We start from the raw sequence: 22,888 nt of genomic DNA, 5'->3' as shown, positions 1-22,888 counted from the left end.
TGGCTGCAGCTATAGATGTAACCCCCTTGTGTTACAAGCAGCCAAGCTTTTCCGCAGTTTCCCCTCCTGTGAGCCCAGGATGGGGTATGATAAAATCCGGCCTGGGCCGGAGAGATTTCTCGGTGTGAGCTTCTCGGATTTTCTTGAATGCCAAGAGCTCTCTCGCTCGTTGGTTCTCCCGGCGGTCCGGTGTTGTTAGGCCTGCTTTTCCTTTTCCCAGAATGTATTTGGCATGTTATAAATCTAGTTCCACTGGAGGGCTGTGTGAAATAACATGGCGCCCACACAGTGAGGGAAAGGATGAGGCCTGAAACCTGGGGGTCCTTTGAAGATGTTCAGGGTTGTCCTTAGAAAAGCCTGTTTTATTTTCTCGTCGTAAGATCTTTAGGGTATCTGCTGTCCATCTAAAGCACTGATATTCACTCCTGGTCCTGTAAGGCTGTCCTCTGGTTTTCATCCTGTATGATTAATGACTTGATCTAAATGAATTGTTCACTTAAGGGGTCTGTCTTACCACACATTACCACAGTTTCCAGGTCTTTAATCATGGATGATTACAGTTATCTACAATGACACTCAGTCCTGGAGGGCCGCAATCATTGTATCTCTGATGTCAAGACAGCAGACCTAATATTCACTGTAAAACTGTTTCCCCTTAAGAATTTGAAGACTTTCCTTGTTTTGAGAATGATTGATCTTTCGTGTACTTTCAAGCTCTCTGAAGACAAACCTTTACTTGAAGAAAAAAACGTTTGCGAAAAACTTGACCGTGAAGGGAAGTGCTCAGGTGAAAACGTCTGTGCTTTTGGACTGGACTCCTGGGGGGTAGGTTAAAGTACAGTTGAACGAAAAGAAACTGAACGCCCCACAGGTATGCAAAATCCGATGGCTCCCGAAATTTTCAGTGTGTCTATTGGTAAAGAAACTCGTTTGCAGCCGTTGACGGACGTGTTGCAGTTGCCGAAGATCGCGCGGCGTTTCGAAATTATTGATGGATTCCTGTGACGCAAGCATGTACTCTCAAGACCTTCCACCCTCACACCTTGTTAAACACATTAAACCCTCAGTCAACACCAGCTCATTGTGCTGTGCTACCAGTTCTTCCCTGCACTGAAAACCCATCACTTTTCCCTTTGACTCATTCCTGCAAGTGCCCAGATTTTGTGCAAACAAGCCTTTCCTTTCTTTTGTTCTCTAACCAGTTTTGCATCATTTTAAAAAGTGTACTTAATCTAAGTTTCTCAATCAAGCTTTTTTTTTTACCCACGGAAGGATGTTGTGAGAGGACCTAGGAATTTTCTTGGAGAAATGTGCTGTGTAGATTTTCCTTTTAACAGTGTGACCCATTTTCAAAGCAAAAACACTGCGTCTACTTATTTATTCTTCTTATTCTAGAACAGCTGTTTATGAAACATAATTTCAGCTTTATTGTAAATGAAAATTGCTCTCTTGTGTGATAATAGGTGCAGTGAAGCCCATGTGTATAGATCCAGCATTGCTGAGGTGCCTAAAATGAGCCTCAGTCAGAACACACCAGACCTGACTCTTAAATGTGATGCCCTTTTTGAGTGCCTTATCAGCTGCATGACTTTAAAACTGACTTTTTCCAGAAATGTAGCATATTTAAAAATGCTTGTAATTAGGGTCTATAAATACTTTTAGTTGGGGGGGAGAGAACTCGGAAAGACACAAGTGGATTCAAATATGCACAGAATGTAGAGTTATCTTTTCCACAATCGACCTGTCTGTCAAGACCGACTTTACTGCCTGCTAGGCTGAGGGTCAGCTTTGGATAACAGCTGAGCAGGCATTTTTCTAACTTTGCCATGTGTATGCGTGGGTCTGTGCGTGGGTCTGTGCGTGTATGTGTATTGTGTATACATTTCTATTCCTATATGAGCAACATTTTAAGGCATTAAATTGCCTTACTTGATCTTTTCATTAATATACATAATTGGACGATGTGTAGTATTTAAATAATAATCTGAGTTGAGGTATTTCTTCTGTTCGTTGTATAAGAGCGTGTGTTCACAGCTCATGGCAGCTCAGTTCATGGGGGAATCAACCCCTTTTGGAAGAGCCATGGAGCAGAAATATCGGGGACTCCTCGTGTCCCAGCACCCCCATACTCTTCCTCCTCCTCCCTTGAGTCACTCCCAGTCCTGCTTCTACACACGGGTGTGAAATGTGCTGCCATGGGAAAGGGCACATTCTTCCAGGAAACTAAAAATAACTGTCTGGTCACCAGTGTTTTTACATTCGGCTTCCTCGGAGGGTTTTTTTCAAGACAGCAGAGCCATAATTCCTGGTGTGCCTGAAGGGTTCCTGTATATACAGCACGACCGGTCCTGCGGACCTGTCTGCGCGTGGGGTGATATACCGGACAGCGTCCGAGCCTCGGTGCCAAGGGCGGCCATTTTGCAGGTCTGCTTCAGAAGCGCTGCTTTTGAGTGCTCTTCAGGAGTGTTTATTGGGGCCTTTCTGGTAAATTCAGAAAGCTCAAAAGTGTGATTTGTTTGCATGTGCGTATATAACGTAAACGTTTCCAGCTGATTGCATAGTCGAAGTAAAATGCTTCAGCTTCACTAATGTTTTGACAGGTCAGCATGCCCTTAAGCCTTGGAGAAATATCTTTGTGATTATTCTTTGTCAGGGCCTCAGGGCCAGTTTGTTTATGCAGTAGGACATAACTCATTTATAGGTTGATAAGTATTGAGATAGCAGTGGAAAAATGAAAGAAAAACAACTGATAGGATCTCAAGGCTCTTGGTTCAACTTTTTTTCTTGACTTGTGTATTTGTTTTTTCCTTTCATCTTTTATTTCCTAATAAGTTGGTATATGATTTGCAGCGGTCTTTTTTGTCCCTTGACTGGCTAGCGCTGATTAGCACGATGCTTCCCCGGAGCCTGTCTCGAGGTCTCGTGCCTGATGGCAGCACTGAACGATTTTTTTTTTTTTTTGCTGTCAGCTGGCTGCTTGTTCAGATGGAAAATACAAGCATCAGCACTTGTATTAGAACATCAGTAAGGGTACAAAAGAGGCCAACGCTTTTGCTGCTCGCTTTCAAATCATGCATCTTCCTTTCATATTCTCTCTCTAAATGAATGCGATGGAGGTTTCCGTTTTGAAACTGTTCTGCACAGGAGCAGTAGACCCTCATGGCAATGCAATGCAGACATCTTTGAACCCAAGAAAAAAAAAACCATTAGAATTCCAACCACTGCGTGTAGCTCTGACAGTCTGCTTTAGAAAAGATAAAAAGGTATTTAAGCACTAGGCCACTAATTGATGGTGGTCATTACGGCTTTAAATGGGCTATTTAAAACAAAACTTATTAGAACCGCAGCAATGCAAATTGGAAAAAAGAAGCATGCTTTGAATTCTTGGATCACAGCATTTAGTGATGTGTGTGTGTGTGTGTGTGTGTGTGTGTGTAGGCTCCTAGGTTTTAACAGCAGTTCAGTGATGGGACTAGAATGCTTATCCGGTACCTCCGGGCTGAGCAGGGTCTCATTCATCTGTCCCTGTGGCTGAGTGGCTTTCTTGCATCTTTCCACAAGTCTCTGATAAGCACTCATCACACAAACACTCCAGTGGAGCTGCCAGGGTGTTGACCCTGTGCTGGATGCCCATTGGGCCTGGTCACGTGCCTCATGGTGCCACAGGCAATGTGGGGCCTGGGTTTAGCGCATTAATCCCTGCTGTAGTTAATCTGGTAGTGTACAGTGAGGGTTCGGCGAAGATTTGAGCCTGTAGTATGTTGCTTTACGGTCAAATACAGTTTTGATGTTTTTCATGACGTAGATATTTATACAATTGCTAACACTTAAGTTTTGGTATTGATTTTGAACTCTTTACTGAACATACATTCTTCCCAGACAGTATTAGAGCTAAGAAGTGGCATTGATAAATTATATATAAATAAGTATATATATAATTATATTATATATAATAAAAGTTATATATAATAAATGAACGTGGGGGATGTGGATGAAAACTGGAGCACCCAGAGAAAAGTCATGTGACGATGGAGAACACGCAAGCTCCATGCAAAAGGCACTACTGCTTGGCATTGAACACAGCCCATTAGGGTTGTGAAGGAGCAGTGCTCATTACCCCCAACCCAGTCTTGCCCACTTGTGTAAAACACTGCCTCCTTTTCTTAGTTTGCTGTAATGCACTTTGCCACAATTTCCACTTGTCCACTGGTATGCATTTCACCAGTTTCAATTTCCGCAACTAGACTTAACCACTAAAGGGATTCTTCAGCCCTGTTTATGTCTTGATACATGAAACGGTTAATGGGATTGTGATGCTATGGGTGTTTGTAATGCTCTACGCTTCTGAATGGCAAAGCAACAGTTAAAAGGTTTTTGCGAGTTTTTATTTTCTGTCCTGTACACTGCAGTGCCCCCTACTGGACAGCCCCAGGAACTACAGCTAAGTGTCCGATCCCCCCTGAAATGTGAGCAGTAAGCTGATTTGCTGTGCTTTTCTCCGGTGGCCAGTCACATGGGAGACTGTCTGCTTCATAGTAATATTCAACAGATCTTCCGTCTGACTGGAAGAACACCTAGTTCTGGGGGGGTGAAAGAGTGTATGCAGGAATAACTAACATTTCTATTTATAGTTATGTCATTTTTTTCTTAGTAGGAATTTTGGCTTTCAGCAGGCTATCCGATTATGATATTCGCAGACTTTGATCTGCTTTGTTCCCCAAAAACTCAGACTGCATATATTGTTTTAATGAGGTGAAGCTGTGTTTGAATGCAGACAGGTACAGGAGCCCACTGTCCAGCTGCGATGCCCTTCTTGCGCTGCGGTTCAGTGGAAAGGGGAGATGGGCTGAGTCATAGCTGAGGAATCAAACAATCAATCAAAGTTAATTTATCAAATGCACAACAATACAGCATGCAGCAGTAGTTGCTGGCAATTAAATGTCTTTTCTACGAGCTCACCGGGAGTGGGGGTGGGGTAAAAATCACAAAATTAAGGTTACGTAATAGAAATTGAATAAAACAAACTTGGACAAAACGTAATATAAATAGAGCTGCTGAGTGTCCAGGGTGTGTGCAATACATTATGTCCTAGAAGTGCAGGATGCACAATACAGTGAAAACTGTGTGTCCATGTAGCCATTCCGGGTGATTTGCTAAACGAGCTGCAGGTTGGCTATTTAGCAGTCTTATTGCCTGGAGGCAGAAGCTGTTCCGTAATCTGTTGGACTTTGACCGACTGCTTCGGTTCCGTTTACTGGACCGTAGGGGAGAAAACAGTTTGTGACTGGGATGACTGGGGTCCTTGACATGCACAGCTGGCTTTTGAAACCTGTGGAACTCGGCAGTAATGAATCGTGCAGCCACACCCTTGCACTGATATACGGTTTATTTCTTTTATTGTGACCCCAGTGGGCCTGGAATCGGGCTGGTTAGTTTAAATAGAGAGAGTAAACAAAACACTCACTGGGCCATTGGAGGCTTTGGCATTCAGAGGCATGTTATAACTATGAATCTCCTTGCCTTTCCTTTCATGTCATGTCATTTTAACTCGCAGCTCACTTTCTGTAGGTGCGTCAGTGTCTGATTAGCACTGGTTATGCCCTTGGTAGCAGGAAACAGGGTACTTCCCCAGCCCTTGGACTTGGACTGATAGTGCTGTTTTCAATAGATGGGTGGAGGGTTATGAGGGCCTAAGGGGTTGTTCTGAAAATGGACAGTTACTATTGTGTGCTTGAAAACATTAGATTTTAAGAACAGCAATAGGTTCTTTTGCTGAACCAACAGACTCGTGAGTGTGAGACACTTGTGAGACTCTTGAGATAGTGAGCCCCCTGGTGCAGCTGCCAGGTGTTAGTTTAGCACGCAGACTAGATGAATAGTCCCACTAACACCTCGACACTCCCACAGACCACCTCTGACCGACTGATCTCAATGCCATTCCGGCGCTGGGAGGGCGGTTTTCACATCCTGTGACTGAAGAGTCGGGAGCCTGGCGGTGTGGCTAAGTTTCACACCCGAAGGGCAGCGTCTCTGGACCCCTTCCGAACAGAAAACAGCGTGTGCTTTGACGTCTGATCGTCAAAGAAAGAAATCCTTCACTGCACAAAGCACACACACACATATACGCTGAAGACTTAGGATTTCTGGAAATAGGTTTGTGAAGTGTGGTGTAAACTGTGGCTCCTGCTCCAGGTGTTGATAATCCTGATGGAGACTCGGGGAAGAACAGTCATCAGTCCTTATCCCTACCTTGGGGACACTGCAGAGAAAGCTGCCCACTTCCATCGGAAGTGCTGTTTCGTAGGTGAGCAATTTGCCCACAGGGAATACAGGGTCCTTGATGTGAAAATGAGTCAATTCTTCATTGAAAAGGCAGGGCTTTTAACCCAGGAGAGTGTGGCCCCACAGGAGTCAGAAAATATTGAATGTTCCTTTTGCTTCTGCACCCTGAAATGCCCTTCAGCTGTGATGTACCTGTAGGAGCAGATTTCTCCTTTGGGCAAACATAGGGAACACTGCTCATCTACTGTGGGTTAAGCCGATTGCCCACAGCTTCTTCCCAGGGAGAATAAGGACCGCATTCTTCTAATGTGAGTTTTATTGCCTGGAATATTAGCACAGATTCGTGGTTGTGAGATATCTGGTGTCAGTGATGAATGTTGATGTATTTACATAAAGGTGGGAGTTTCTTGCTCGCAGCCCAGGGAGCTCAGGATTTAATGATGATGCTTAATTGCGAAGTGTCTGCAGTCTGGAGGAGATTATCTGGTTTGTTTTTCCCATTTTGAGGATGCGGCACAGGCAGCCCTGGGTGGCGGATTGGCACGTGGCGGTTGTGTGGCAGCCGAGCGCGCCGCGATAATCAGTGGAACGCGCTCGGTGGCGGGAGCTGCAGCAGAGCTGGCGCGGTGAGGTCTGCTGGGATACGGTCGACACAACAGGCTCTGCCGGCAGGGGACGCTGAAGTGACACGAGGCTCTGTGTAAATCGGGCCCGTGCTGGCCGGGGCCAGGGCTGCTGCGCGCCAGGCCTGCGACGGGGGTCCGCCGTTCCCGGAGACGAGCCGCTCCAACCCCCCCACCCCCCACCCCCACCCTGCGCTCCGGGCTGGGGAAGCTGGCACGACGCAGGCCACGCCGCGGCCTCTTCTGAAACGCTGGCTGCTGCTTTCACTTTTTTTCCCCCTCCCCTCGATGTTTGGCTTTTCAAAACCCCCCAAAAAGATTTTCCTTTCTTCGTCTTGTGAATCCTGGCCTCCTGTGAGATGCCGCTGTGCCCGCTGTCCTCTCCGCAGTGAATGACCGAGGCAAAGCGCTGCCCGGGCCGCGCAGTCATGTGACGTGTCAGAGCAGTCCTTTTTCTCCAGCCGTGACCCTTTGTTACTTTAAGTCCACAATAAAACTTTTACAACACTGGCCCCTTTTTTTTACAAAATGAGAACTCATTTTTCTTGCGTCAAAAAGATTTGAAACGTTTTTTTATGTATTGGAAGACTTAACGACACCAAAGCTAAAAAATGACCTGATTGCGCAAGGAGATAAATTAGACATGCTATTTCTATATCCTGTAGTCTTGTCTAATAAACAGAAGTGGTTTGCCACAACGCACACAGAAATTCCTTTGATCATTTTGTTTCCAGCTGTTGTTTTTGCCCACAGTCACATTCTGGGTCTGAAGCAGGAGTGCATGGCATCATTGCATCAAATCTAGGCAAGAGAGATTTAAGACGGGTTTCTGGTTAATATTCAGACTTACTGATTCTGAGTAGTTGAACAATGAAACCATTAAAACTTGGGTTAAAAAACAGAAGTCTGCCAAGCTGTGTGGAGCTCAAACAAGCACGTTGTGCTGGAGATTTCTGAGTGGTACTATTACTGTATGCATTTTTTTTATAATCCTGCCATGTTTGTGGTTACAGACCGTAAATAATTTCTCGTTGAAGAAATAGAGCCAGCACGGTCCGATTAAAAAAAGCCATTCATTGCGCTCAGAACGCCCATTGCCACAATTTTCAAACGCATCCATAAAGTCAACAGGTTTTATGACTTGGAAGTCATTTTCATACGTTTAAATTAGCTTGTGTTTATTTTAAAAACATATACTTCGTCCCTACAGACATCTTTCTGAATGATCTCATTCAGATTAGTCAGGGTAATAACTGCTCTCAGTTGTTCTGTCCTTATTGTGGGATCAGTCTCGTTGACCCTTCAGATTTATTTAATTGCAGCCTTAATGCTGTTTACTGTATGCTTAAGTGGAATGAAACAGTAGCAATTTAAAGTCATAATGAGTGTGTGGAAAACACAGATTTGACTGCTCTCTTTGGAAATAATGGGAGAGCATGTATAGTATTTGTAATGCTTGCCAAATGCTTAATAAAAAAAAAACATCCCTTGAGTGTTGGAATTGAACGATAACACATGAGGGCGTTCTGCCTAAACTCATTTTTAGAGTGATTTATCCAGAGATTTTAAAAGTCACAATGATTGTGATTGGTGGTGGGTGGGTGGGTGGGGGGGGGGTTATGCTTTTTCCTTTTGTACACTGTCAAAATAATATACAGTGTGTATTTTTACATGTTACATTTGGGAAATAGAGTACGTCTTGTTTGGTCACTTTGACACCATCCACAGAGTGTGCTACATCTGGAAAAAGTTTGTTTGGAAATTACGCTAAAGCAAACCGGCATAGTCCTGTGTCATTGTAGAAAACCGAAAAGCAAAAATTGGCATAATGTGAAGAAGTCTGTAATCTGTTTAAATCAGTGAGCACAGGTATCAAACTCTTTTGTCATGTCAGCAGTAATCTCTCAGTCTCAGGGAATTAGCTTAACTGGACCTGTCTGTCTGCTGGAAACATGTGCAAATCTGAACCTCTTGTTGTGAAATTGATTATTGAAGTTTTGTTTCTGAGGTCTGTTTGCAAAGTTAAAGGAATAGAAACCGTTGAGGACTTGAAGTAACGGAGAGCCAAAGGGAATGTGTCTGAAACTGCACTTGCTTATCCATTGTTATCAAGGCAATAAACGGGGAGATAAACAGTCAGGTATCAGTAATGGCACCGTGTAAATAACAGCTTACGTGCTCTCACCAGAGGCGTTTCACACCAGTCCTGTCATTTTAGTACATTTTGCATTCGTCAATGTTTTTAAGGACATTTGGAAAATTTTCATAATCGGACGCGCTGCAGATTTCTTTTTTTCTTTGGGTGGGGAGGTGATGTCTTCATAAAATGCCCCCAGATAGATTGACTCGCCCACCAAAACCAACTGATAAACTTGGAAAAATACAACATTGGCTTTGCCCCCCCGAGGTGATGGGCAGAAGTGCAGCAGCCTCTGTGCCTCTCGCAGGCCGGCGTAAATGGCCTGCAGATGCTGTGCTTGTGCCGCTGAGCCCGTCTCTCTGGCCCGTGAGGTTGTGTGCTTATTTACAAAACCGATTTCTCCAGGCAGAGCACAACCGTGCCGGCTTCCCATGTGAGCCAGCGGTAACAGATCGATGAGACGAGTGGAAATACCGAAGGTGAAAAAATCATTGAGCCTTTCCTCCGGTCTCGGATTTAACGTGCTCCCACAGAAACAGTGGGTGAATTTCACTCCTGACGGGTTCAAAAACCCGTCCTGCGGTTTGGTTTGTCATAGGCGTACGCTATTCGGGTTAGTTTGCTTTTCAGAACTTTTCAGGGTTTTTTGTGGCTAGCAGCTCTGCCCGATTTGCGATGAACAGCAATTTAACCTCGGTTATGAAAGACTTTGGAAATGGGCAACAAAAAATGAGTTTAAGTATGTTTATAATTTAGAATGTAAAATAAATGGTAACAAATTTTAACTTTTTGTGGCTTTAATATGTAATTCAGATTTCAGTATAACCACTATATATTCCAATTTAATAATTTTTCCAGCCACAAATATTAATAAACAACATATTTATGTTAATAACGATTCTGTAAATTGCACAGACCATATACTGTAGAAGAACGTTTCATTGACAAAATAATGACCCTCAAGTGTTTCGGGCTGCTTTAGATCTAAGTGAGATGGGACTTCTTTTTACAAGCAATTGTCGGCTTCGGACACCAAGATGATGACGTATTTTTAATCTTTTTAATTTTAAATCCATTTCTCTTAATTGGGAAGAAGATGGCATCCCATATCCTCTTTCCGAATAAGAGGCTCTTCCTGAGTGGCCAGTTATTCATCTCATTTGTGTCTTCTGTATATCTAACTTTTAAAAAGTAAAAATCTGTTATGCAGAACTTTAACCCTAGTAGAGAGAAGAGCTGTATTTGATGTACTGTGTGATAGGTGCAGTGATTCCATGTCCAGCTGCCATTTAGTCGTTTTTCTGCTTCAATCAGAACTTTTTAACCCGTTAGCGAATAGCTGAGCTGGATTAAATCCCCGTGCCCTGACAAGGAAGCAGCTTGAATATCCTGGGGTCTTTATTGGTGGAAAGAGAGAAAGATGTCTCCATGCCCCCCCCCCAAAAAAAATTCTGCTGAGCAAAAATAATTTTTAAGAATATGGCACTGCCATTCAGAAGGAAAGAACATCAAGTGAATTCAGAGTTACAGCACTGGCTGCTGTTCTTATGTTTATAAGCACTCATCTGTACAATGTGCTGGTACACTTTCTTTGAAAAAGAAGGTTTTTTTGGAGTATTTAAGCAATTGCAGAAGTCTGTGTCGCTCTTAAAGGGGTGACCGGGGCTTAATGGTATTTAACATTTTGACAATCATTACTACTTCTTTTGCATTAGGAAGTTGGAGTCGGTCTGGCTTTGGAACATACAAAAAGCTTTGGCTGTTTTGTGTTTCTTGGCGTTTCTTTGCTCGGCTGTTTCTTAGCCTTGTGTGAGGTAGGAAAGTTAAAGTTTTAGACCCAAGTCCGTACTGTATCTGTTTGTATTTACTGGATTCTCTGTGATCAGTATGTGCTGTTGGTTTCAGTTCATTTCAGGCAGTAAACTATCTTTAGTCAGAATAACAACCTCCTCCCTGCCTGTGATTCTTGGCCTTATTGCCTGCAAGCTCTGTGAAGAACTCTCCCTTTCATACAGCCTTGGCCTCCGTCCCCACATTCCTAACTTCATGCCTTTCTGCTTTTCCAGTTGACTCTGGACCGGATGACAGCTCCGATGACAACCAGAGTGTGAGCCTGGGTCCCTCTGTGCCATCTGATGACGTCTCTGTGGCCTCCGATTACCAGGACGACGGCTCTCCGGAGTGTACGTACAGTCTCCGTTCACTTGATTCTCACCCGGGTCCGGCCCCGTCGCACCGACACTGCACCATCCTTTCCTGCCCATGCCATCTCTGCGTACCTTCCCACGGCACCTGGGCTTGTCAGCCATTTCGGCAGCTGAACGCCGGTCAGGTTCCTATTGATTGGATTGGATTCTGCAGCTCCAGTGTGCAGCTCCAGTCACTGGGGTGGGTGATGCCTTATTGATGAGATGGTGGTCCTTCGTTGGCGTCGGTCGATGTCGTTGGATGTCGCCGCCCCAGGCTTCGTACGAAGCGCTGTTTGGCTCGGCTGCGCCCCGAATCAGTAGCAATGGGGGATGTGGGAGAAATGGGTGTGAACCCCAAGCCAGGACAGAGCTGACCTCTGTTATCAAAAGAGAACAAGATCAATTACAAGAGTGTGTGTGGGCGTGTGATCTACGACTGTAGGAAATGTTCCTACAAAGGCAGTGACTCCTTAAGCAGACAGATGATGTGGCGACGTCCCCACAGCTCTACTTTTATAGAGCCCAGAATAGCACGAGAGGGCCGAAGCTGTGGCAAGTCCCCTTTGACCTCGTGCGGAGTTTCTTATTGGTGGATTTGGGGTTTGTAAACAAAAGTGCGGCGAGATGCGGTGGGAGACAGGACCGCAAACACGCGTGAGCAGTCGTCAGCCAGAAGCAGAGCACTTAAAATGGGTCAGTTCTGGTTTTCTCCTGTGTGTTTGCTAAGGGACCCCAGGGTGGTTCCTGGGTGGGGGGCTGAACCAAGATGGCTCCACAAAGAGACCACTGAACGTGCTTAAACAGCAAGCAGCGTTCATTTACACAACACCCATACCTCGCCTCTGCTGTCGGCTGTTTCTTTGTAAATTATCCAGCTCCGAAGGCACTCCTGGCATCGTTAAATATTCACGTCAGTCTGGCATCTATCCAGTTCCCCTCTTTCCTGATGTGAGGCTCGGATCTTGTGGCAATTTTTTAAACCACCGTTCTGTGTCCGTGCACTTCCACGATTCCATCAGTAACTTCCTTAGACTGCTTGGCAGAGCTCCCTGCGATTGTAAATCAATAATTACCAGCGACTCTCACACTTCTCCTTCAGAGAAAGCAGATTAAGCTGAACACATAAAGCGCAGCCAGCTGTGAGTCTCCGTGCACCCACTGCAATCCTACGCGTTTCTTTTATTATTAAAATATTAGACCAAGGGACAACCCTTTGAGAAATAAGACATGATTTACAGTGTCTAAGCACGGCTTTTTTACACTCATAGCAAGTGCCTGAATCAAAAGAAAAAAGTGTTCAAGATTCAGCTACATGGAAAGTACATGGAAGTATACCTCATCGTACGTAGCAGTGCCTTCATGTTTAAAGTAAATATTTTATTCACAAGTCTGATGGAAGATTAATCAAAATTAAGTGTAAATTTAAGCTCCTTTAAGCCGTAAAAAACATTCTAGTAACAGGTGTAAGAAGTAAGGTTAGGTAATTAGTAAGTGTGTAAGTAAGGTGTGAGGTTACCTAAAGGACACCTGATATGATCAACTGGAAGATTCAGTTTTGTGTTCCTGAGTGTTCTTCATTTTGCATTGATAACTTTCACACAAAATTCCTTAGAAGGTCAATGAAGAGGTTAAATTCAGCTTCAGTTCACAACATAAACTCTTAATCCATTGCAACAGAAAACAGAGTTGAAGACACCGTGAAGCGCGGTATTTCAGTTCTGCCGAGACACAAAAACCAATCCCGGCGAAACGTTTGCCCCGTCCAGCTGTCTGTGGTGCCAGTTCCCTCTCCCTGCCACCTGCCTGCCCCTCTGCGGGAGCTCGCCTGTCAGCCGGTTTGGGTTAATTCCGGGTATGAACATCCATCCGCGTGCTCCTCTCCGTCTCGGATATGCCCGTTTAATTTTTACCGATATGTCAGAGTTATGGATGTGGCGGCGCTGCGATTTGTCTTGCTGGTGGCTGTCCACCCGTTCACCTGGTGTGACAGATGCGTGTGCGTGTGTTGTGGAGGCAGGGATGGGTGAACAGGGTGGCAGGAAATACGAATGTGGAGGGATGGGGGGGGTCCTTGAGTTAGCAGCCTTGATTTCCTCAGAAAGGAGACACAGAGCTCCCTCTAGTGGTGTGAAACAGCAGAAGGCAGATCTCTCGCTTTCTGACATTTCCAGAACAGAAAATTCTCTTTACACATTCATGAATAGAAATCAAGCTTTACCGTCTAATTTTTTATTTGAACGCGCGTACTACTGTAGAATTTGAATTTTGGTTTAATACGAATTTCTGCATTCAAAACAAATACTTGCTTTGTTATTTTGGGTGAACCTGGGTAGATTGATATTCAGATGACATTGAGCTGAAATTTGGCCACCTTGGTTACAGGCCGATGCTAAAATGTCAAATTTTGACAATTGCAACTCATTTATTTTAATTTTTACGTTCATTCATCCATCCATCCATCCGTTGTCAGTCGAGGGTCTCGGTGAGCCAGAGCCCGACCCCACTGGCCCTGGGTTCGAGGAAGGACGGCACACTGGGTGGGACACCTGTCTATTACAGGTATGCAGGAGTGCTTACAGGTGGCAGTTTCGAGACGGCATGGGGTGAGCACACCGATTCCAGCCTGGGGCTCTGGAGTTGTGATATGGGACTGCTACCCTCTGCACCATCGTTTTAATGGATTAATTAGAATAATTGTCGTGGGGCGAGCCGACTGCAGGTGTGCTGCCCCCCCAGTGGAGAGTTCGGCTGTTGGCCCCTCCCCAGAACATCACCTTTTCTGGGTTCTTTTTCAGGCGTTTCTGCTGCTGTTTCTCAAGCGGATGCTTGACTTAAGTTAGCATGAGAATACCAATCAGAGCATTGCGAACAATAGGGCAACAGCTGAATGTCAAAGAAGGGTTTAGGAGTGAAGTGCCAAAGGAAGTGCTTATTAATGTCGGAGATGCATGCTTTCTAAGCCCCGGTATGGTCCAGTGTTGGAGGCAGAGGCCTTCACAGTAAACTGAAATGTGAGCCACTCACTGTGGGGACTATTAGTATTTTATTGCCTTTTAAAAGCCAGGCACTGTGTTACTTCTGTGCTTTTCATGCAGGAATAAAAAAGAATAAAACTGTAGAGTGACAGAATGCTAAACAGTTGAAATGTGAAATACCATGGTTGTTATTCTGAAAATGCCTTTTTAGTGTTTCTGATAATTGCTAATGGTTTCCCTGAAGCGCTGGTCAATGGGAAAAATGTGGGATTTTTTTTTTAATTCTAAGTTGACCTCATCAGAGCATTGTGACTCCACGCCTTTCCTTTTTTTTCTCTTGGGTACAGTTATATTCCATGAGATTAATATTGTGAAAATGCTATTTTGTTATTTTTAATCAGTGGGCATTGCAGTGCGTATGGTTTAAATTTTAAAAAACCCGTTTACTGATTACTGCAGTCTGAGACACATACGCCACTGTCAGCGCTGGAGTTTAAATGTGTGCTTGCCCTCTCTGTCTTGGGGATTCTGTGATAAGGAGGAAATGCGTTTTAAAAGAACAGTGCAACTGAAGTCTTCACTTCAGTTCAACCAGTGTTCTGATTCTGCCCTTGATGCAATTTTTACTAGATCCACAAGCAAGGGAAAAAGTTGAGTCTGACAGCAGAGACAAATGTACTTTGTACATTGCTACACTTGCATGTACGTTAATCAGGGTTTGACTGCTTAAAAGCATTATCCTTGTGCAGACAAAAAAAAAAAATTACAAAAAAAAAGTTGAGTCAGGATTTTGGTGGTGTTTTGAAAAGCTCAGAAGCTTTTTTGTTTAAGTAATGGACTGTTCAGTCTGGAGATATTGGAGGACTGACCAGTGCCATTTGTTAAAGGGGCATCTTTGCTCGGCTTGAAGGAAGTGTCTCCCATATTAGGGTGAGGTTCCTACTGCGTTCTGCCAAAACATCGGGTCTTCACCACACGCGGCTGGGAAGGGGAAGAATGGCCAGGTGCTTTCTTACACAGGTGGAAGCCGACTTTCATCAGCGCAGGTGAGTTTGGCGGCAAAGGTGATGTCAGTCTGTCAGGATGTCTGCTGAGTGGCGCCCTTCCAGTTATCAACACCATTGTGCACTTGAAGCCCAGAGAAGAAATACATCTCGGGAGAGCAATCATAAAAGCATTTCTCTCAATAGCAGTGAGAGAACGATAAGAGTGTAGCAAGACGTTCTTCCTCCCCACCTGGGTCATAGTGGTTTGGCACCTGCAGACTTAACGGGTCATTCCATTGCATTGGTAGATGAGGAAATGGGTCACAAAAGAGGTCTCCTTTTGGAATATTTATTTTTCTTAACAAAATGTTCTGTACCCTTCTGGTCTTTTTTTTTGCCTTCTTAACCCACGGGTGCTTTGCAGGGGAAAAAAGAAGGAGAGATGGAAGAGATAAGAAAGAATAAATGTGAGATGGAGGGGAAGGAGAAAAAGTTGTAGCCTGTTAATCCTCCGTCATTGGCTGTAGTGCCTCTTGCAGGACAATTGACATCATTATTCACTGTGATAATGCTCTCTATCCTGCTAATGGTTCCTGGTTCGTTAAAGAAACAAATGGGATTCAGGGTGACATCCTCAGTACCCGCCTGTTATTGTTAACGCCAGTCCCTTCAGACTGATGGTATCGGACACAACGCTGACGGATACTCACGATGGCTGGGGGGGGGGCGAGAGGTCTGGGTTTCTAGGTGATGGAATTAAAATGCACGCTAAAAAACAGGGCGATATTAATGTGCTTCGTTTGGGCCCCCATCCGTTTTGGGAATTTGATTTTAGTAAGGCTGCAGTCAGCCCTGCTTGCTCAGAATAGAGCTGTAGCTTCAGGGTGATGCCTTGACAGACTGGGCCTTGTTTTCCTCACTTGCTTCATTGTGAAACTCTACACTGTAGCTGTGGGGCACTGTCTGTTTTTTTTTTTATGAAGAGCAGTGCTGCCCTGTCCTTATTTGGTGGGTCATGAACCATTACTCAGGTGTCGAGGCAGGTGTGCTGTACCTGGATACCTGTAACCCTGACCAGGTGTTCCAGAGACCTGCCTCTCTCCACCTCAGTGGGCCTAGCTCAGCTCCTGTGGCTCTCACGATACCTCCATAGATTCATACTGAGCAGAGGTGCAGTTGACATCACTTTCATTGCTGTGCCCAATTCATTCTGCACTGCTTACGTATCAGTCATTTAATCAATTTCTATCAGTTTGTACATGTGAAATATAATTAATATGATGATTTTGGCCTGATGGGCTTCAGTGCAGGAACATGAAAATCAGGGCTGTCCTGTGGAAGCCGGAGGGGGGGAAGAGGACACAGAAGTTGGATGTTGGGTATTTTAATTTAGAGTGGTTTGTTCCCAAACTGTCAATTACAGTCATTGAAGATGGAACGAATCCCTTTTTTAAATAAATAGCTGAGAGGAAAGGATAGAGAGAGACACTTTGCTGATGATGTGGCCTTGGTGTGATGCTGTGAGAGTGTAAGTGCTCTCAGAGCAGCAGAGCCCGGGCTTGGAGTGGATGATTTGTTAGCTACACTTGACAGAGCCAGTCAAATCGAAAATCACGCAGCTCCTTAAGACGAACATGTGCTGCACACTGAAAGGTGGTAGTGGGGTGGGGGGGGGGATTTGCTTTGATAAATACCAAAGCGCCTGACTGCCCTGAGTGGCACTTTGGGAATTTTTCTCTCTGTATGTGTGTTACGTGTTCAGTGAAAGAAAAAAAAAAGAAACCGTAAGGGTGCCATATGTGTAGCGCCTCCTAAAACTCAGTCACTGTTGATTTACAGTGCTGCATCAGCATACCCTGCACTGCTGGTCTTTTTTTTTCCTAGTTTGGAAACGGATATGAAAGACCTTTAAATCTCTAATCCAAGGGGTCCCCTCCTCTGGTCCTCAAAGCTCTTTCTCCAGCAGGATTGCTAGGTCAGAGAAAAGTGTCTTGAGAAAAGAGGTTCTGTTATCCTGAATACAGCTTCACTACAACAGTGTATCCCTCCTACTGTGGGTAAGGTAACCACACCAAGAGCACCTGCCTGTTGTATCCCTCGAGGACCTGAATCCAATACCCCTGATCTGCGTCTGTTTGGATCTGGAGTCCTGTCATCGCTGACAGGGGTGCCCAGACACCCTCAGTGGTCGGATTTTATTGTAACCCTGGGGGGGTGTTCTGTTCACTTGCATTTGATCCCAAGTGTTTCGGAAAATTCACTGTGGGTCACGAAAGTGCTCCTTTAACTTGGACTATGGAGGGATGCACAAATTCTGGAGTGGCACAGAGCTTCTAAGGCATGTGGTTAGATTAAGAAGCAGGATGGGCTCTGTCTGAACATCTTCCAAAACACTGACACGCACGTCTGAAGTGCACCGTCCTAACTGGGGTTAAAAGACATGCAGGTATTGCACTTTTTCCCAAGACGGTACATACAGAAAAGAGGAAGGAAGTAAGCAAGGTGTGTGGCTGATGATACAGACGATTGTCTCTCATGTTGCAGAAGGCAGCGACAGTGGTTCAGAAGCTGCCCAGCAGAGAGGAGGCAGGAGACAGCCTGGTTTTGAGCTCTGCATCCCCTGGCGTTGTGCAGGGGCCCTGTTTAAGCACTCCTTTGACGAGGCTTGTACACTGGTGGGAACAAGGGCAGTATTGTCATACAGGACGTGACTGCTTGGAGGAGATATACAGTAGTAATATTGGATAGGTTTTGAAATCTTTCAATTCTAACCCCCACAACATTTTGGTCTTCCAGTGTGTTTATTCAGGAATCTGTCGCACAGACTCATCCCAGACATCCTGTACATGGCAATTGCTGACTATTGATCTGCAATTGACTGGTAATCTCTCTGCCCTGAATTGTTGTATCGTACAGAGGAGGCCTTTCTCGCAACAGCTGTATGAGGTCAGCTGCTCACGGTTTGGGAGTTACAAATAGAGAAAGGAAAATGAGACCTCATTATTCCGCTCATTCCAAGGTTATGAACTCCGTCTGGGTTCTACAGTGTCAATCCAGCACGTTTAAGAGGTGATGTTCCTTAGGTTTCAAAGTTGCAATATCTAAAGATGCCGGACTCCTGCACCTGTTGGAACTCCACATGACCCCAGGTGCGTCTCCCAGCAGATTGATATTTTGTGGAATCTGAGGTGCCTGAGAGAGGAGAGATTGGTCAGGGCCTGAATGGAAAGGGCTAAGGCCTTCCAGGACCTTGAGCCTCTCAGGTGATCATTCTTATTGTCAGTGCTGCACCTGTACGTTATGATGTGCCTTGACGGCAGTGTTATTGTTACAAGAAGGGAGTGATCCTACTGTACACGAGAGAGGGTGTTTTTTAACATCTCATTAAAACATCGAGCCTTAATTTTAGAATAGCATATACGTGTGGTCAAACATGTGAAAGAATGTAAGGACAATTTCTGCTGTATATCTTTTTAAAAAAAGAACTTTAGATGTGTCAATGTTTTTCACACAAAGGCACCTCGCTTGCCCCGGCTGTGGTTTTATTTTATCTTCGTGCTGTAGCCCTTCGTGCTTGCCCAGCTTTTCTGGGTATCGTTGCGGACTATGACCGTGCCAGCTTAGTCCCCTTTACTGTGACAAGCACACAAGCTGGAGTGTACAGCTGTGCGGACGCCTACATGCGTCTGTGTTGCCTGAACGAAGAGGACTCGGAGGTCGTTGCTCTCTGATGCTTTATAAAGGAGGGTGCCGTTAAAACTCTGGGTGCTGGAGAGGAGGTGGCGAGGTCATGAGCGTGTTCTCTCTCCTACCTGTCACAAGCAGACTCGGCCCACATCCCATGGCATCTTAAGATGGGCTGGAAATTTGAAATCGCTGCCATCTTCTGCTGGTGGCTAGGCACGTTTCCTGTGGTCCTTTCCCTTTCCCTGAAATGGCCGCGGAAGCCGGGACAGGGCCGGAGAGGAGTGTCGGGTCTGAACCTGCGATGTCTCCCTGGCGTGTCGAACGTGCGCGATCTTCAAACGCGCAGCTCCGTGTCGCATCGAATGAACGCGTCAGGAGGCATCGAGACCCCCTGGGAACCAAATATTCTGCAGGAGCGAAAAATGTTTCCAAACACTGCCACCCTGTGATGAACCCGGAATTTTTTTTTCCCTTTTTTTAGACAAAAAAACAGACTCAAATACAAATAAGAGCTACGTAAAGGTAAAGTCATTATGATAATTGCCCCAAAAGGGTAGATGGAGTTCAGAGTTCATTTTCTGTTCACCACCCTCAAGAAATGACAGATACCTCCTCTTTAACCCTAACTAAGGGGTGCTTAATTTTGGGGGGAAAAAGAAAAAAAGATGGGAGGACTTTCGGCCTCCCTAATGAAAATGACTACACTACAGGGGGAAAATTTAGTTCAAGGTTCGGCTTTATTGCAACAAAACAAACAAATCGTCTCTCCACCCCTTCTCAGTCCAATGTAAGGGCAGGGGGGTTAATGACAGTCTCTTGCTCTGTAAAGTCCTAAGCCTGAGTGAAAGTGTTTTTTTTTTGGGGGGGTGTCTGGGGGGTGAAATTTGTATAGGAAAAATAAGTGTTTGTTGCTACACAGAACCAATAATGAGCAGAAAGGGTAAGTGTAGTTCAGGGTTCATATTTTGTTCACCGGATGGGAATCCCTTGTCAGTTTGTGTCTTGCGTCCCACTGCGAGGGGCAGTTTGAACTTCTGATCGGAGCATGTGCAGGACACAACAGCGAACGAAAAAAAGAAATAAAATATCTGTCCGCAGCGCAAAGTGACGGCTATCGATGTCGAGTTTTTTTAGATATTTTTATTATACATGTGTCCCCTTGACTGATATTTTTTTGTTTGCATCGTAGAGGGGTATTATGTTTATTATTATAAAATACAAATACTGCGGCGTTCTTATTGCCTCATCAAAATCAGGAGGAACAGAAGCACAGCTCAGAACAATGTGTGAAATTAGCGTAAACGCTGCAATACCATCCACTAAGAATCTATAAAAAGACAAGAGCAATGCTTGGAGAATTTGACTGTGATCGTAGCTTGATTGCATAAATATCACCTTATTTTTTTCTGTGTAAAGTAGCGAAGCTCCAAATGGAGTGTGTGAATTTGTGAACTCTGCTGTCTGTCGGTCGGGTTTTGAAGCCTCGTTTCTAACCACATTCTGTCTGGTCTGAGCTTACAGCGACCATCGCTCCCTTTTCCCCTTCATTGCTAGCATTGAAGGGGACAGGTAAGCGATCTATCCAGGCCAGCATGAGAATGTGTAGATAATTAGATTATTAGTTAATAGACAACATAAATTTCAAGTCTAAGCATGCTTTTAAATATGTATGTGCATCTCTGCGTTATTCCAAAAACATATTTCAATTTTAAAGCCGTACCTATCACAACGGGAATTTAAAAGGTTCATTTCTCAGCAGCTATTTTCCTGCAGCCGTTCATTTCTCTGCGGTGGTTTGGGGTCAGATCTTGGCGGCTGTGATGCATTCTTCTATTCCATCCTTTCAAAAACATTTTTCCTTTTGGGAGGGGAAAAGAAGGAAAGGAATAAAGAATCGTTGCGTAGTTGTCCTTAAAGCAGCAGTAACAGCTGATCTGTAAAGATAATGACTTGCGGGAGGGTAAGTATAGTTCAAGGGTTCAATTCCTGTTCACCTACCGATAGCCTTCGTCACTTATCAGGTATTTAACTTGGAAATTGACTGTCTCTATCTCCCCGCGCTCTAACCTGAGTGCTTGCGAGCTAGCCGGCAAACGCCTGTGTTTTTTAATTTAATGGTTTGGCTTGTTGTCTCCAGTGAGGTGGGTGACACCAGATTTGTAATAGTTGACAGGAACAGATGGACCCTCCATTGTGGAGCCCCGTCTGTATGGTAATGTGAACTGAATTTCACCCGAGCCGCACAAGTGACCTGACCATGCACACAGATTTGCTTTGCTTCGTCTGGACGACAAGAGATTGTCGTCCCCCCCTCCCACTCCCTTTTTTTTTTGAGGGTTGGGGATTGAGGATGGGGTTGGGTTTGGAGGCCGAGTGGGATGGGGGGGGGTTAAGATGCTCTTATTATCAGAGTTCCAGAGGCAGGTCAAGTTTGCGATCGGTCTTAAAGAGGTAGAAATTGCATGTTTGTTTTGCGAAGGGGGGATTTTGGGGAGAATGAAGGAGCCCCCTTTTCGATATGTACTCCACCACCCCCTGCCACCACTACCTCAGGTTATCCTGGTGCTGGTTCTGTGCTCTGGGTCCGGTGGGTCTTGGCGGTCGCAGTCCAGTTTCGCAGAGCGGGTCCACCTGGAATAAAACGGAAGTGAGCTTAAGGAGCCGGGCTAAACAGATTCAAATTCCCCAAACCAATCGCCTTTTTCATTCATTCCAAATGATTTTAGCAGTTAAGAAAAATGTATGCGTCTGCCTCGGGTCTAAACCAGTGCCTGTATGAAATGTTTTCCTTTTCTTCCATTTTAATTTGTTAGGATATTCGTGCAGTGTTAGTTCCTTTTCCTCAGACTCTGTTTCATGCAGTTGTTGGGTAGCAAAGCACTTAATAAAAGCCCTCGTTTCACATGGATAGTTATTAAAATTATCTTGGTGTTTTATTATTTTATTTGAAGTGCTAACAGATGTTTTCCAAATGTGGAACGCAAAAAATAAAAAGTGGCCTTGTTTAATGACAATGGAATATAACGTTGTCAGGGTTTTATTCATTGAACGCAATTAGGGGGAGAAAAGGCATGTATTGTCATTCCTGTTGTAATAACTGGAGTACGGATTGCTGGAATAGTTGGGGAGTGGGTAGCTGTGGATTGCACTTGCTTTAGTCACAGCGTGTTTCATGGGTTCGGAAAACAATCATCTGGTTGTGATTTTCCTGTTTAGATAATCGCTATATACGTGTCATTCAGTATGATTTAAAAAATCTGTATGACAAATGGGCCCCTTCTGTTTTAAAATGCAGGCTAGCGGTACACTATTCTGTATTTTTTTGTGTGTTACTAATCATCTGGTCTTTTTAGGAACTTGTAGTAGATTTAGTGTAGTAGTGTTTTCAGTCTCTATGGCTGCCATTCCATTTCCTGACATTGGGTGCAAATGGGTTATTATTAATGGCAATCAGAATAGCTCTAAATACGAGGGGGTTTAACCAGGGCATCAGCACAGTGTAGTGATTCTTTTAGCTGCTGATTTGTTCAAAATCCATAATGCTTAAAAATATATTAAGTCTCAATAGAAATAAAAATAAACTGGAACGGGCTTTTAGTTTCTCTTCAACAACTGTTCTGTGCATTTCACTGCCAGAAGTATAGTTTTAAAATATGTGCAAATGCACAATTGCATGCATTGGAACATTCATTTTTCCGTGTGCTTTGTTTTAAATAAATATTATATTGATCTTATGTCCTGAAACCTGAATCTTGGGTTACTGTTCAAATTCTAAAAAAACATACTTGGGACTTTTTTCAAGAAAGCACATATTTCTTTTGGAGTTAGAATATTATTTTTTAGATATTGTTTTTTCTAAATATGTTTTTAAGGGAGAAGGTCAGATTACAGTCTTTTTGGGAATGAAAATGCAAATACAAGACCATTATTGGACGATTTATTGATTTTTTTCCCCTGTGCTGCAAGTTGATAAACCTGCTCTAGTTTGGTTCCCGCTCTCAAAGGT

At 44.4% G+C, this 22,888-nt stretch overlaps 1 protein-coding gene across 3 annotated transcripts in view; it reads left to right on the top strand.

Annotated features, from left to right (window-relative positions):
• skap1 (src kinase associated phosphoprotein 1) overlaps positions 1-22,888 on the top strand; it is a 161,109-nt gene that overhangs the window by 17,631 nt on the left and 120,590 nt on the right. For all 3 annotated transcript variants that reach the window (XM_069185748.1, XM_069185746.1, XM_069185749.1), the window contains one exon: positions 11,112-11,228. In XM_069185748.1, the coding sequence (XP_069041849.1) occupies positions 11,112-11,228 (117 nt within the window). The remainder of the gene's footprint in view (positions 1-11,111; positions 11,229-22,888) is intronic.

This window comes from Lepisosteus oculatus, chromosome 28, assembly GCF_040954835.1.
Source record: "Lepisosteus oculatus isolate fLepOcu1 chromosome 28, fLepOcu1.hap2, whole genome shotgun sequence".
NCBI classification, from domain to species: domain Eukaryota; kingdom Metazoa; phylum Chordata; class Actinopteri; order Semionotiformes; family Lepisosteidae; genus Lepisosteus; species Lepisosteus oculatus.
This window is presented reverse-complemented; position numbering and strand designations above follow the sequence as displayed.